Below are 16,474 nucleotides of genomic sequence, written 5' to 3'. Positions count from 1 at the left end.
CATACTAATACTTAAGGAACTTTAATCAACTGACCAATTCCATTATTACAGGAAAACACGTGGGGAATAATATTTTTTCACATAATGAGAGCTGCGGATGCAGCTGGGGAAAAAAGTATGGCTGCAGTCAAGAATGATTTCACTACATTTCAATTAAACTTGTGTTTTCAAGTTTGCTCTTTCCTGAGGGAAACAATACCGTGAAGCAGCGTTAGGTCGCCCCCCTCAGCGGCCGACAAGACGGCTGGGACAGATCCCTCGGCGTGGGCAGGCGGCAGCAGACCACCATCTCTTCAGGACCAGTCCCACTGTCTCCCCGGCGCACGCTGCAGTTCTCAGCTGCGTGGGACGCGTTTCCCCAGTGCCCCGCGGCGTGGCGCCGGCGGGCTCTAGGACCGCGCGGGAGGCGCGGCGGAGGCGGGCGGGTTGAAGGGCTCCCACCTGCCCGCGGCCGCCCGCAGTCCCCGGTGCCGCGGGGCAGGCGGTGGGGCGGGCGATGAAGGGGCCGCGGGCGCTCGCGATGTTCGGGGCCGGCAGGTACAGCATCCCGCGGCCCGTCACCAGGAACCTGGAGGACCTGGACTCGGTGCAGAGCGTCCTGTTGCACAGGTCAGTGGCGGGGACGGGGAGGCGGCTCCTGCGCTGGCCCACCGCAAACTTCGCGGCGGGGGGCGGCTGCAGTTTCGTTCGCAGGCTTGGGTGGCTCCGGCGCCCCTCGCTTCCCGACTGCTTCCCTTGGCAGAAGAGCGGCCGGGTGAGAAGCGCCCTGGCCCCTCCGCACAGGAGAAGGCAGTCGCAGCCCGGCCAGGAGCTGCCAGTCGGCGGCGCCCCGGGCAGGAGGCGGACAGCGGCGGGACGGCCGGGAACCCCCGTCTCTCCGGAGGGGTTCCCTGCGGCAGCCTTTTGTTGCTGCGGCAGGAAGGGAAAGGGGCCGTGTTCCTGCCTCCCCTTTCCTGCCCCGGGGGGCGCGGGCAGCGGAGCCGGAGCTGGGGCTGCCCGGTGCTAGCGCGGAGGGAAAGAGCGGTTGTCCGCGGAACACCCACTCGCTCTCGGGTTCCCTTGCGTCCCGGAGAAGCGGTGGACCTGCCTGGTGCGGCCGCTGCTGAAGGGCGCCCGCCGACCTCTGCAAGGCTGCGTGCGAACTCAGGGGCTTGCCGATGGATTGTCTGCACGTGTAAATGCACTGACAGATAGAAACTCTGTTGCATCGATTCTATATGCTTTGTGAACTCTTCTTTAAGGGGAGGGGGTGGGAAATCTGTATACGGAAAAAAAAAGTATGTGTACACACAAACTCAAGATGGGCACTCCAGGAGGCACACTACATGAGAAAGAAGCAGCTTTTTCCCTTGCCGTCACCAGCCCTAACGAGCAATTCTCCACAGTATTTCCTCACAAAGAAATCTTGACAATAAGATCTCATCAGATAGGCCAGTGCAGGACTTTGAAAGCTGCTCTCCTTGCCATTTTCTAAGCGGCTGAGAGCTGCTTAAATGTTACAAGGGAAACACCATCCCATTCAGCGTATCCAACAGAAGCTCATCTCCAGTTGTTCTGTAAACCATTCGTTTCCTAACGTGTTTTCTCAGCTTCATTGATTTATTTCCTACTGCAAAGAAAAAGTGCACTCTCTCTTAGTGCCAACTCCAAACAGATCTTGCTATGGAAACTAACAACTAATTGTCAACTCAGCTTCTTTCCAGCTCAAAGCACCAAACTGAATAGTCACTTGAAATCCAGTCCTGTGAACACATGAAGTGCAGCAAGAAGGGCACACTGGAATCAGCCCATACTTGCATTGCACTCAGAAGCTACTTTATAAGTAATAAATGTACCCACACACTACCAGGGGACCCTCTGGTATCTGAAACCCCATGGATGCATTTGTCAGTGACTTAACAAAAAATGTTCCATTTCAAAGTTGGATTAAAATCATGCAGCCCTGTGGTAGGGCTTATATTAGTATACTTTCACTGTAATAAGGTACTATTCATACTTGAAACATTTGCATGTTGACTGACTGCAAATAATGGTTTTCTTTCATGTTGACATGCCTGGTATGCATAGCAGGTGATCCTTAAAAAAAAAAGTCTGTAGATTTAAAGTGAAGTAAAAACAGTAGGAAAAATCATACTTGAAATTACAGCTTCTTTTCATGCTGGAGGGAACTCTTAACTCTGTAAGGCTGTTTTGCAAAAGAATGAGATGGGTTGAACTAACCTTCCCAAATTCTTCATGGCTGTCCTGTTATTTTTATGTTCTTTTTCTGGAATACTTTTTATGATCCATTTTAACAGTTGCATAGAAGGAAGTTGATGCAAAAAAAATTAAAAAGAAAGAACAGCATATTTTATTTATTGAGCACTGCAGTGTCTTCTCACAAAATTTCTGTTCCTTTGGTCACAAAGGTAGCCTTCATTTAAGTCTGTTTATGTGTAGATATCCCAATTAAAATGACAGTCTGGTATCACTATTCAATCCATGCCACTTCGCTATGGATGGTTTCTACGCAATAATGTCAGAAAAGCTGTGAACAGAAGATTTTGTAACCAACAGTCATATTCATGTCTTGATTGAAGTCACAAAATCTTATTTGTTAAGGAATGCCTAGGGAAGCATGCCTTTTGCCTCTCTTAAGCAAGGAAAGATTTTGGCAGGGTAGGGGAAAGCTGTACTGTCGTCATTAATCTTGAAAAAATATAAACTTATTTGTGTCTCACAGTATTACCATGGCCTGCTTATACTGCCTACACTGTACAGAACCACCAGAAAGCAGTCAGATCCGGTTGTTAGAGAATCCTCCCGGTTTGGAGCGCTATTCAGATAGTGCAGAGACAACACCGCAGTCTGTGCTCTTCATCACCCACACTGGCATTTAACAGGGGGAAAACCCCTGAACCAAAAATAGGAGATTGCTGAAAAATCAAGGATCTGATGTAATTCCTGGGTGGTGCATTGGCACCTCAGGGGCATAAATTGGGCACTCCTAAGCACCAAGTAGCATTCACTTATAGCAGAGGGAGCGTTAGTTTGCCCCAGTATGTGAAATGCATAACGCTGTCTCTGTTTTCAGCCCTGTGTTGAGAAGAGCTCAACTACATCCATGATTCAGGTCCAAGACGCCTGCTGAATGTGGATCAGCAAAATCAATCTGGCGTATCATCAGCAAATCACGGGTCCTGGTAAAATTGCCAAGATCAGGCCTAACTATACAAAACCAAACAGGACAAGAAGTTAAGAATAACCATAAACACCGATCTAAATTTCCCTGTGCTTTCCCATCTAGCTGCTAGAAAAGGCTGTAACTCCAGCCTCATTTCTTCTTCAGGTTGAAAAAAACAGCTGTCAGTGTGTAACAATGAAAAAATGTTAGTAGTTTAAATTTTCAGTTACATGGACAGTGGTTGGAGTAGGGGTTTGTAAGTATCCATGCAACAGGACTAAAAAATGGAGTTATGCCCTAGTTATTTTCTTCCTTCATTAGAAAGGACCAGTATATCACTTTGGTGTGTCCTATACACTGTCCTCTTTTAACTATGATCTATTCCTGAATATAAATGTGTGGATCAAAGCAGACTGTTCTTATCTTTAAAGCACAATAGCATTTGAAGAAGGTTAAGCCAAAAAAGTAACAAGGAACTCTTGTTCTGAAATAAATTTCCACACATGGAGTTAGTTCCTTGCAGGAACACCTAATCAGAACTACCTTTAGGCAAAATAGAGTGCTTTTTAATTATCCACTTTTAAATGCTTGTTAACCAGTTATCCAGTAAGGCCGAGTAGTAGTATTGATGCCAGGATGCCCTGGGGCAAATTTTACCATCTTGTTAATAACAGCAGCCTAGCATAGAAGGCTCGTGGATTCCTCAGTGAGAAGCATCAGCCCAACTAATTGGACTAAGTGTAAAGGATCTGCCAGAGAACAAATTATTTCAAATCTTTTCCTAATATTTATACACAAGAAATGAGAAAGTGTCTTCTCAAGAGGGATCATGTGGGAAAATCTGTGTCTTCACTAAAATAAAATCCTGCTGTGTGAGATGTGTCTTATGATTTTTAATTGTTCCCACAGCAACAAAAATTCCACATTAATTTCAGGAAAATACTTCGGTGAATCCCAACTACTTCTCTCAGTGGACCAAAATCTTCCACCATCCTTTCCTTCATTGTAAGGCTATCCCTATAAAACAAGCAAGTAGCATAAGACTCCCCTCCTTTTTGGGGAGCCTGTATTTCTCACTTATTGAGCAAACAACTGGAAACAATTAACCAACACTGAAATTTAACTTAACTAACAGGACCATCTGGCATAGACTATCACTTCACTGCAGTAATACTTCAGTGTGCTCTTTGCTCTACTAAAAGTGCTAGCAAATAAGAGCAGAATTAGGGAGGGCGGGACAGTGTATCTCACCTATCTCTATTAACTAAGTCCTGCGTTGTTCCCCTTAGAAAATGATAACTCTTTAGGCTCTTCAGGGAATGCAGTTCATGCAGAATATTTTGTTTTCACAAAGTAAGTTTTTTGGGAAGTGGGGTACTTTTAAAATCTTTTTTCCACCTGTTTTTGTGGAAGTGGTAGAAAGAATGAAATTTGGGGCAAGTATATCTTGCATTCTGACAACTGGAAACGGAGATCTGTTTACCATAATTGTTTACCATGCATACTTCCTATGAAGAGGAAGGAAAAAAACCCCACAACTTATCTACTATGTCATGTTCTAAACCGAATGAAACCATACTAGAACAAAAGTATTTTTTCTTCTTTAGGTAGAGAATATTTGTCTCCTCCTTTGGCTAGGTTTGTATTCTTTAAATCCATGCCACAGTGATTTATCTGTAAAATCAGGTCTTATACAGGCACTTAAGGATGGCCATGAAATGTGAGTATCTCTGTCTACTCTAGTTGAAGCCTTAATCACATGGATATGAGTCAAAAACATTCCTGTCTATTAATTCACTTGAAATCACACTTATTAACAAACATTTCCCCAACAGTTTCAAGCACAAGCATTGCATACCAAAATTCTGTGACTCCTACACAGTGCTCCAGCGCTATAAAATCTCACTGCTGAAGCTGTGCAAGTATCCCACTGAGCAGAGATTAAATCCAAGCTGTTAAAAATATTCCAATAATTATTCTCCATCTCTTCCCTGATTCACTATGGATGTCCTGATAGGTTTACTGACACAGCTACACAGCAAGTTGTCTGCAGGGTTGCCATGGGTCTTGTTTTTCATGGATGCAAATAATTTAAGTCCTGAAAGCTGAGTAGTTTTTTTTAATCTCTCTCTTTCGACTGTGCATGATTTTGCATTCGTAGACTTCATTGACTGCTTTAAGGTGCCAAATCATCCAGATTGTTTGGTTCTGTCTCGCATCCTTGCCCCTCCTCCCTAACCCAACCACTCTCCTGACTAACCAAAAGAGAAGTTATCTTAGTTCTCACAATGCTTTAAATTATTATAATGGAGCATGACAGAGTACAGCAGTATTCCACTGTTAACCGTGTGAATTGAAGAAAATTACTATTTACCTCAGGTTTCTTTCTCCAAATCAGTTTTTGATTATAAGCAATGCTCTGAGGAGCATGAGTTTCATTAACAGTCTCTTTTATGGGACTGTTGCTGAGACTTTGGTATCAGACAACTAAAGAAATAGTCTGTTCTCCATTATGTGTTCCATATTGAGGCACTGAAAGACTTTCAAGGGACTAGTGGGACTCAGCTCTTCGTTTTTGGGAGGTCGGGCACTTTCGAATGTTTGTGTATCATTCTTGTAAGCCGAAGGAGGAAGGCGAGCTGGCCTTTCTGCCAGGTGCTGCACTAAACCCACAGCGGATCAGCCGTGCGTGCCGTGGTTCCGCTCACCGCACCCTGGCGCTCAGGCGCGGCGCGCGCTGCTCCCGGGGGCCACCGTTAAGGCTCCACGCGCGCGGCGGCCCGGGGCGGGAGGCACCCTCCAGCTTCCCCCGTCTCCATGGCGCCGGGCCGGGGCCGCCAATGGGAAGGGCACGGCGCGGGTCACGTGTCCGCCCGGCGCGCGGGGCGGCGGGTGTCATGGCGTCCGGCGGGCGCGGCGCTGCCAAGGGTCCGGAGCCGTCGCGCGGAGAAGGCGCCGAGCCCGCGGGCGACGGCGGCAGCGAGAGCGGCTCGTGCGCCACCTCGCTGTCCGCGAGCTCCGAGTAAGGGCGGGCGGGGGAGGGGAACGAGGCGCTGCGTCCCGGGGGTCGGGCCGGGCCGGGCCGGGGGGCGAGCGCCTCGGGAAAGCGGCTTCTCACTCGCTGCCCTGACACTGAAGTGCCGTTAGACACTCGGGAGACCGAGGCTTCGGTGGTGCCGTGTGCCCGAGCACCGGGCGCTCCCTGCCTCCCCGTCTCCCCGCTTGTGGCTCTTGGAGGCGTTTCGCGTGGTTCATTCCCTGAGCGCGTCTCCTCAGGCCGCTGGGTTGCGCGTTCCTGCGCTCGCTGCCAGGGGGTGCGCTGGGCGCCCTGAGGCCGCGGGTCGCTGCCGCAACCCGCAAAGAACGGCAGCGTGAGCTGAGCTGGCGGGCGGGCTGTGGGCTGGTACCCGTGTCCCCGATGCCTGGGAAAGGTGGGAGAGAGGGACTTGTCTCACAGAGTATAAATACTTTAGCGTTGGAGATGCTGTCTTCTTATTTTAGTGGCCTGTCCTTTGGGAAATGGTAGGTGAGAAGATAGCTCTGTAATACCAATACATATTTTAAAGTCATATATGCAACCACTGGGGTTTCCATTCGTTATTTTAAAATTTTTGTATAGAAGTTTACTCTCTGCCAGTTCCCTGCATTAAAGCAACTCTGCTTGACAGTTCAAATGTATTTTTCAAGATCTGAATTAAAAGTTACTGACTTTCAGAATAATCTCTGACAGCTGAAGCTGTACTACTTGCTAATAGAGCAAATGTGGACAAAGATACATCGAGGGGTAGAAACAGGGGCAATACAAGTGCTTCGTTGCCAGACCCCTATGATTTTGTGCAAGGCTTTTCAGACAGAGCTGTAAAATGAATGCTTGCATATACCATTGTGAAGGTAGTGTGTTTGTTTTTATGGTTTTATCTGTGATAACAGAGTTTTAACATTTGCTGTCGCTTTCTTTGATGGTGATGGATCAGAGCCCGCTAGGCAGCCACAGCTCTTAAGACGGTGGCAGCTTTGCTCATACTGAGTTCACGCCTCAGTCTGAAATGATACATTATTGTTGCATAGGCAAAGGCTGGGAAAACTAAAGATGACGATCTTCACTTCTGTGAAGTGTCATATGGGTGGAATTTAATCATAGAGTGCAATGAAACATTTAACCCTTTATTTGTTGTCATCTTTAACTGCCTTAAAACAAGGCTCATAGATGTTGCCTGTTTATTGTTTCTGAGTTTCCTTGGCTGAGAACAGTCTTCTCTTGCTTCAGAATCAGAACTTGGATCCTTTGTTTCACAGAATCACAGAATGATAGGGATAGGAAGGGACCTCAAAAGATCATCCACTCCAATCCCCCCACAGGAGCAGGAACACCTAGATGAGGTTATAGGGGAAGGCGTCCAGGCGGGTTTCTGGTATGTTTCTTCTGTACATGGACAATTTCCATTTGCATACTTTTTCACACATTTATCCCAAAGAAGAAATATCTGTGTGGAATCAGTGAAACTGCTGTTAGAGGAATGCAAGTCTTCCAGAATTTTAGATCCCTTGATTGAAGCTTCCAGATCCATATAGAAGCTCAGGTTATTGTGTAAGGGCTTGTTTTGGCACTAGGGAAGAGAAATGGAAAAGAGATTTAATTTTTTTTTTTTTTTCCTTGTTTTAGATCAGTTGTGAAACTGCAGCATTAGGGGAGAAACTTGCCATCCTAGGTGCAGATTTCTTAATTCATGTTGCTTTTTCAGACGTCTGTAGATATCTATATTCAGACAGTGATAGTTTCTTTACAGTACACTCATGAAAATGCCTTCAAGGAGAGCAGTTAATGCCCTTGAGACACTTTTTCAGTCTCTTCTGCCTTCATCAACTTATTTGCAGAGTGACTTTGCCATATGTGCTCTTCCTTGACTAGCCGTCTCCCTGAAATACCTCTGTTTGAGCAGACCCAATGTAAACACCCCTCCACCTTTTTGTTTCCCTTGGGCTGTATAGTACGTTCTAATAAAAATAGACAACGAAGTTGGAGAACATGAGTACATGAACTGTTCTTACATGTCACCTTTTGAGAGATGTTGGATTGGGTAACTGACTGATCCTAACAGCCAGTAGGTGTTGTTGTCATTCTGATACTTATTTTGAGTAAGAATTTGTAGAAGATGCAAACTCTGACTTACCCATGACCATAACTACATCAGGAATAGCCAAACTATCATAAGTTGTGGCTATTCTTTTAAAAACATCAACTTGGGCAAAATAATAAATGCAGAGACAGTGAATGATGTTTCTTCCTGTCTGCAGCATCCATAGACTTCTTTAATCACTGGGGTTCCAGGAAGGGAATAATACCAATGTTTCTTATATTCTTTGTCCAGCCAGATTCTTTCTTTAAGCCCTTAAAGGTGCTGTGGTGCAGTGTCTATGTATAATGTTCTCTGTTTAGCAGAACTTTGAGGCTGTATTGTTTATCTGTGGATTCAAATCAGTTATTTGAGTTCATATTATCTATTTAAATAATATAGCAATACTAGTTTTAAACAAAATTTGTATCTTTAGTGAAATGAGATGGTTGTCATATAAAATGTAAGAATATATGTTAACTTTACACAATTAATGTTGTTATTATCTAAGTCTCCATTCTAGTTTTCCTTTGTTTGATTTTTATCAATGCAGTCTCAGATTCATAGAAAGAGAGACCTAGTGAGTCTGTGTTGTTTTACTGAGACACAAAGAATGAACCGATCCTGTTTGTTCCTGAAAATTTTCACTACAGAACATCCCAGATGTTCCTTAGCCTCCTAACACTGACTTTTTTGTTGGTTTTGTATGTATGTGCTCAAAACTCTCTAACATTTAGCTTAAATATTTTAGTAAATTAAACCACTAACTACACCTACTTTGACCGTTATTGATCCTCATCCTTCTGTAGTAATGCTGTGTGGTTCACCTTGGGGTGGGAGTGGAGAATTTGGCCTGTGCCCTCTCAGCTCTCATTTTTTGTTTGCATTTTTTTGTTTGTTTGGCTGCTTTCCTTCAGCCTCTTCCCCTTTAAAGCATGTTTATAAACTACTTACTATTCCTCTCTGTGCTCTGGGCTTGTTCCAGTTACTACATTTTTCTTAAAATGTACTATCCAAAACTGGACATGGTTGACACATTGCCATTGCCAAATTAGGACAAAAAATTTTTTGTGCTGTGCAGATGGTACTGTCCTGTTAATACATCCTGGAGCTGCCTTGCCTTTTCTTTGCAGCAACTTGATGCTACTGACTTAAACTGATCCACTCCAGCTGCTCGAACTTTTTTTATAGCAGTGCTGCCTCTTTACTTTTTGTTGTGTATTTTTCATGCAAGCTCGAGTATGCTATTCTTAACTTGTCTTAAAAAGTGTTACGTCAATTTTGTGTTTGTTTTTTGGTTATACTGAGGTGATTTTAAAATGTTTAATATTGTCTTTCGAAGGGCTTGCAGTACAATCCTTCTTATAAATGCATAAGGGAAAAAACAATAGGAGAGAGCAAATAGAATGGCTTTTTTTTATCTAAGAGAAAAACTCATCATGCCTATGAATGTAATTACTAATTAAAACTTGCTCATGGAGGAAGTGTTTTGGGGTTGGGGTTTTGTTTGTTTTCAGAAAAGGGAATATTGCCTTTTATAATGGCTGTTTTCCTGTAAGGCATTTGAACAAACTATTCTAACATCTGGGAGGGTTGCCTTGCCTGGCCGTATCTGTCATTTGTCTGAGAAGAGCTCTTACCCTCATGGCAAACTTAAACCGGTTGAGCTTTCAATATTCAGGAGGCAACAGAGCTAGGTTTTGGTTGGTTTGTTCATTTTATCCTTGCACTCTCCCTATCCCCTCCCCACTTGCGTAGCAGTCTTCCTTATCAGAGCTGTCACTGATGGTTCGTTCGTTCTTTCTTTCCCAGTGACCTTGAGCCTGAATGGTTGGATGATGTGCAGAAAAATGGGGAATTATTTTACTTAGAACTGAGTGAAGGTGAAGAAGAAGCTCTGCTTCAGAACAGCTGTCCAGAAATGCCAGCAGTGAATCATGTCAGGTTCCGTGAAAATGAAGCTGAAGTTATTCAAGAGGGATCACGGAAAGACAGAAAGTATGAACTGAAGAAATTGACCAAAATATTAAAAAAGAAGAATCTTTTACCAAAGCATTCTGCTAAGAAAGGCAGTGGAAGCTGTAATGTGCACTCTGCTGGTCCTACTTCCATACTGAAACACCAGTCCACTCAGAAAATGGGTGTCATTGTTCAGCAAAAGTACAAAGACGTATATGTTTATGTAAATCCCAGAAAACTGTACAGTGCTGGAGAAGATGAACAGCACAAGCTGCTGGAGGCCTTAGTAGGAATTGTCCATCAGTCTTCATGGAGCAGCAGAAGAGCAGAAAAACAAGGCAGGAAGGATAAAGTCATGAGAGGCATCGGTGAAGAGAAGCTTGTAGTACATGGCTTGGTGCCAGGTAGTTCAGCAATGAAAACGGGTCAAATCTTGATTGGTAAGTAATCCAATTAATAGTTAACTTCTGCACTCTTCCTTTAAAATGAAGATTTTTATTTTTTTTCTGTGGCAACTGACTTGAAGAGACATAAGTAATTACAACTATTTTGTCAGTTCTTGAGGGATTTTTTAAAATACAAGTCATTGCATCTGATGTTTTGTTACCTGTTCATTTTTGCTATATTACTGTTTTTAAGAGCATGTGATGTAAACTAGAAGGTGTTCATATAGTAAGGAGCTGACTACTCTCAAAGTGTACAGGGAGTGAGCAGCTTGAACTTGGAACAACAAATGCCCCCACCACCTTTCATTTAATGCAGAATTTGCTCAGTAGGTAAGTGGGACTGGGGGAAGAGCTATAGTCTGCCAAATACTTTGGTTTTCATTCTTTTCCACACCACCACTCTTAGATAACAGGTTTAATGTTAAATGGATTTTGCAAGATAAAAAATAGGAAAAAATATTGAGTAAGATATATTCATATGTTACAGACTTTCTGCACAGTCTTGTTTGGATATTCTGTTTAGCAAGTAGAACAGCTGCTTCTTCAGCAGTTATGTTCAGAAGGGCTCCAAATGCATAGTGGGGCTGCAGTTTGAGGAGGCAGTGAGCCAGTATAGCAGCTCTCCTTTCTTTGTGTTGGTTTGGCTCTTGTCAGACACTTGCATCAGCTGATGCAACTAAATAACCCAGCAGAAAACTAACCCAGCAGAAAAACTGCCTGTCTAGTTTTTGCTGGTGTAGTGAGTTAAACTTGGGTCACAGAAGGTCTGACAAACACCTGAGCGTGAATCACAGAGAGGAATGAACTTCTGTGGCCAGTAGTGAAGGAGCAGAAATACATACACTTCCAGCATCCAGAGGCCACTGAAAGGCCTCAGCACTAACAAGACCCCAACCCCAGAGACAGTAAATGCAGACAGCCTACGTCTGCAGAGGGGGGAAGGCTGTTTAATTACCCCCGAAGCTGGTCCTTCATAGGGAGAGAGCAAAGATGTGATGTTGGTTAGAAGACCATGAAAATCTAAATACTATGGTAGCACAAATCCCACAAAGTCAGCGTGAATGCTTTTTAAATTCCAGTGTTGTGTGTGTAAAAAGGCAAATCGTGCTTTGACTAGCTGATTCTTCTGGCACATGTTTTTGGTAGGGATGCTGAAGAATACTCCAGAGAGAAAACTGGAGGGCTTTCAAATTTCACCAGAAAGAACTGATTAGTCAAGAACGGGGGAATGCAGAATGAGGGGAAGGAGGGAGTGAGTTTCAGCTTGATCTGCTTAATGGTATTTAATCTAGTTAGTGTAAGAGTGGGTATTTATAACCTGTAAGTTCATTTTGGGACACAAATTTGCATACAAATGCATGGTTGTAAGAGCAGGTGTGAACTCAGAAGAGTGTAGGCAATACCAGATCCAGGAGATAAAGCTAACCTTCTAAATGTTGATGGTACTTCATGTGCAGTACTTGATGATTCCCAGAGCTAGTGAGGACAAAAACTGTAAGGGTTTTGTTTTGTTTTAAATAGAAGAACATTTAAATAAATCTAGAGAGTCAAGCAATTTAATATGTCCTAGGCTATCATCAACCGGTATTGCCTTGGTTTTGCACGTTGGAAACAAATACTTTCAAGCATACTGTAGTTATTCAGCTTTTAACTGGGAAAAGGGGCTGCATTCTGTGCCAACAGCGTAAGATGTATAATTTTCATGTAAAAATACTTTCAAATTATATATCTATAGTGAACACTGAGCACTCTGCAATTTTTATGCGGTATCTAGAAACAGGGATGCTTTGCATAAATTAGATGGTCAGGTTTCAGTGCTGTTTGCATAAAGAACATACAGTTAAAAAAAAAAAAAAAGAAATCCAGTCAAAAAGCTGTCTGGTTTACTGCCTCTGTATTGCACATCAGATGGGATAGTTATGGTACACACCCAAAGCCTGATTTAGAAGCAACTGTAGTTTGGATCATCACAGGATCTGAAGTTGGACAGAAAGTTCAAGAAAAATACAGTAGAAGTTTGCTTTTATGTTGTTAAAAGTAAGCTTTAGGAATCCTGTCGTGAATTGTGGAAACAGTCAGTAAAGAATATTTTTGTGGCCAGTCTAAAACTGAAGCATTTGCACAAAAGTTAGCAACTTCTTGAGCCATCACAGGTGGGAAATACCTGATCAGTATAGTCATGATGCCTGCTGGCTGGTTTGGTTGTAACTTTGTTCATCTTCATTGACCTGCATATGCATAGATATGAACATGTTCTTGTTCTGAGTTTTAGGATTTTAATAGCCTGCAGTGGTGCAGACCATTTTTGTAGTAGTCTTTTATGAAGCAAATACTAATTATATCTTCATTTTAGAACACATGATTTAAAATGCATACTGTGGTCCTCCTGGTGACCAGTTTGCAACACGTGTTGCAGGCAAACAATCTTGACCCAGGGAGTTGTTACTGAATTTAATTTTTTGCCGACTAACATAAAAATTCAGACCACTGTTTCGAGAACTGAGAAGATGAAAACTAAACAAGACCCCAATTAAGAAAATGCCTTTTTCTCTGCCTTCTCCAGGCTCAACTTCAATCAAACACCTCTTCTCTCCCCCTTCCTGGTCTCATCTTCACTAATTTCACCGCATGTAAACACTATGTCCCAACTCTTTTGATGAGGTAATGGGTGGGATTGTGTGTGTGATGTTTTCCTTCTGCCCCTCATTGATTACTTGTTTCCCTGTGCCGCAGCCTGACTCCTCCACAGGCCTTGGTCGTTCAGGGATGGGTCCTCTCTGTGGGCTACAACCCTTCCCCCAGTCACTTGCTGCTCTTTTTTAAATACATTTGGGCAGTGGTGCCACAGCGAGTTGCTTCCACCACCTTCAGAACTGGCTACGAGCAGCACAAGGCAGCTCACGCCCTCCTGCCACATGGGTCACTCCTGCAGCACCTGCCACCAAAATCCTGCCACTTAAACCCATAGAGTGTTCCAGCTCTCCTGTCCCAGTTAAAATTTGAGCTCTCTAGATGATTTTTCCCAAGTCTTGGGTTTGTAATATGTTAAATAATAACCAAGTTACTGATTACTTCGTATTTCATTGGCAAATTAGTTAATATGCTAGTGATAAGTATGGTAGCCACTTAAATGGCTAACAGGGTTGAATCATAAATGAAACTAAACTCTCTTGATTTTTTTCACTCTGAATAACCAGTTACAATGTGGTTATGGCGTTAACATTTTTAGCAGAAATAACTAGTTTTTTTCCCCCTAAAGAATAACTTTCCTTAGGTGGCTTCTTCAATTTATTCGGAAATGTATATCCCTTATAGCTTTGAACACTTAAAACATCTGTTTATTATTTGTGCACTACAGTTCATTTTTTTTTTTTAAGATTGCGTATGGAAGTAATAAGTCTTGTTGCTGTACTCTATTAGCCAAGTAGAATGCAGACGCTGACCATATGAAAGTAAATACAACAGCAAAGCTAAATAAAACCTGCCGCTTTGTAACTCTGTAAAAAGATGCCACTCTATCCTTGTGTTGTTTATCAGTTCGTTTATCTTTTTTTTTATATTTAGCAGTTCAGCATCCATCTTCAGTTTTGAAAACAAAAAATCCCTTGCTGATTTTTAAATTCTTGCTGTCACTTTTATTTTGGTTGAGATGAAATACAGTTGCTTTTATCTCATGTCTTTTAAGTGTATTTTGTATAGTGGGCAAAACTTTTTTCTTGCCTGGCTTCATGAATATCAATAAGCAAAGCTTGGTCTGCTATGGAAAACTCTCTAGTCTCATTTTTGAGTCTATCTTCAAAGATAAAAAAGTTCACCAAGTACTCACTTTTAGATCCAGGCAAATAAGTATTGTGATAGAAAATGCCATTATAATGATTTTCCTCTCTTCAAATTGAAACCTGTCTATCTGCTTCACAGCAGGGGATACTTCTTAGAAATGCCGATGATCATCAGCTTTATTACAGTACAAAAGGAGAAGTTATTCCAATGACACTGAAAACAAAAGAAAGCTCTTTTTGCTAGCAGAGTGTACTTTTGTTATGCTCTTTGAAATGATCTTCTGTTCTCCCTGCTCTCATCACCAAATACTTGAATGGTTTGCATGAATTCTCTCACCTAATCAGTAGGTACAATTGTCAAAAAAATATGAAAACTACCTAAGGACAGGGATTAATCTTGGATGATAGTAAAGATGGGCTATAATAATCCAGTTTTGAACAAGTATACGAAAGATGCAGGCTGTCGTTGCACGCTTCAAGGTCCAGATCCCCACCCCATTTACTGACAAAAGTGGTTTTTTATGGGTTTCTAATCTGATAATTCTGTTGGTGTTATGTGGGAGGGTTATTTGCTTGTTTCCCCTGAATAAATACATGTTTAAAAAGTAGTATTTGCTCATTTAATTTTAATAGTAAAAACACAGATATTGCTGTTGGAGTTCTGAAGTTCTGGTAAAACAGACGATCATTACTAGAAAGCCAAGTGTATTTGTTAAATTTCTGTGGCATAAACAAGTGTTTAAAACATGAACCATTTACATAAAAATAAGCAACTTGCACTCATCTTCTGATAAAGTAAATGCTGTTTATTTGTCATTTGCAGACTGTGGAACTAAGAGTCCTGTCAGAAAAATGTCCTTGAAAGGACCAAAATACTGTGAGAATTTGAGATTTTCATGAAGAATTACCATATATGGTGTACTTGTTGAAAAGGCTCTCCAAAGTAGAGATGTTGAGCATGCAAGATAGAAATACAGAGCTTGCGTAAGCTTTGCTGTGTTCTTACTGTGGAGCTTGGGATGTCATTTATGTTGTTTTAATCTCCTCTTGAAGCATAGCAGCATTGGTTTGGGTAAAAGCAGCCTGCTAACATATAAAACAAGTAATTGATCTGGCTTTCTTCAGCAGAATGTGTTCCATACTTTGCCTTTTTTGGAAAGGAGTGTGTGAACATTTATAAGTACTTCCACCAAGTCATTACCAAGAACAGAGGAAACTAAATATTGGGATTTTGTGGAAAAAAAAGTGTCCTTCATCCACTCCCATGTGAACAGCATGGTTCTGATTTTAATTCAGCCAAAAAAGTTCATTTTCCATCATGGTATGGAAATGGGATTCACACTTAACAATCAGTATCCACAGGCTTAATGCAAAGAAGATCTACCTCTAGAAATGGTACAAACAAAAGTAACAGACCTATGCCTCGTGGCAAATTGATAGGCAGTTCTGAAATAAACATTTTAGGGATGCCAGCAGTCCCAAATACTTTTCTAAACTTTGTTTAAAAAAAAAAAAACAAACCAGGAATAATTCCATCAGCCATGTGCAAACTAGATATTTGAGATCAATATATGTTCTTAGCTAATACTGACTGGATGTGAGGAATCTTTTCTAGTGAGAAGATGGAAAGGCAGAACAAAGAACGTAGGAAAGAATTCCTTCCTCTCTTCCCTCTCTGTGGAGAACATATATGGACATATATAATTTCTTTGTGGACTAAGAATCACTTTGTAATTTTGTGATAGAACTCAAAAGCTTGATTATTCACTGTTATTGGATAAAAAAAGAAGGAAGCATACTTTATTCCTTGAAGAGAAGGATCTGTATTTTTCTAAATATAAATATATTTATTCAACGTCTAGTAACCTGGAGGTGCCTGAAGACAACTTGTTTCTTCTATTGCAGTTGCTCACCGTGTCTCTAAAAATGAGACTGAGTGAGAATTTGTTCAACTTCCAACATACGTACTGGTGACTTTCATGACTGACAATAGTGTTCTTATTGGCCGGTAGA

At 42.2% G+C, this 16,474-nt stretch overlaps 1 protein-coding gene across 6 annotated transcripts in view; it reads left to right on the top strand.

Moving 5' to 3' along the window:
* The first annotated feature begins 434 nt into the window (after nt 1–434).
* Nucleotides 435–16,474, top strand: part of INTU (inturned planar cell polarity protein) — a 52,790-nt gene continuing 36,750 nt past the window's right edge. For 5 of the 6 annotated variants that reach the window (XM_065837698.2, XM_071808072.1, XM_071808071.1 and 2 more), the window contains exons 1-2: nt 6,056–6,185; nt 10,090–10,676. In XM_065837698.2, coding sequence (XP_065693770.2) covers nt 6,061–6,185; nt 10,090–10,676 — 712 coding nt within the window. In that variant the 5' untranslated portion in view covers nt 6,056–6,060. Of the gene's footprint in view, nt 610–6,055; nt 6,186–10,089; nt 10,677–16,474 lie in introns of those variants that run through there. The other variant, XM_071808070.1, reaches the window with a different exon arrangement.

The sequence above is a fragment of the Patagioenas fasciata genome, chromosome 4, assembly GCF_037038585.1.
Source record: "Patagioenas fasciata isolate bPatFas1 chromosome 4, bPatFas1.hap1, whole genome shotgun sequence".
Lineage (NCBI taxonomy): Eukaryota > Metazoa > Chordata > Aves > Columbiformes > Columbidae > Patagioenas > Patagioenas fasciata.
Note: the sequence above shows the minus strand (reverse complement) of the source record. Positions and strands in the feature narration are given on the sequence as shown.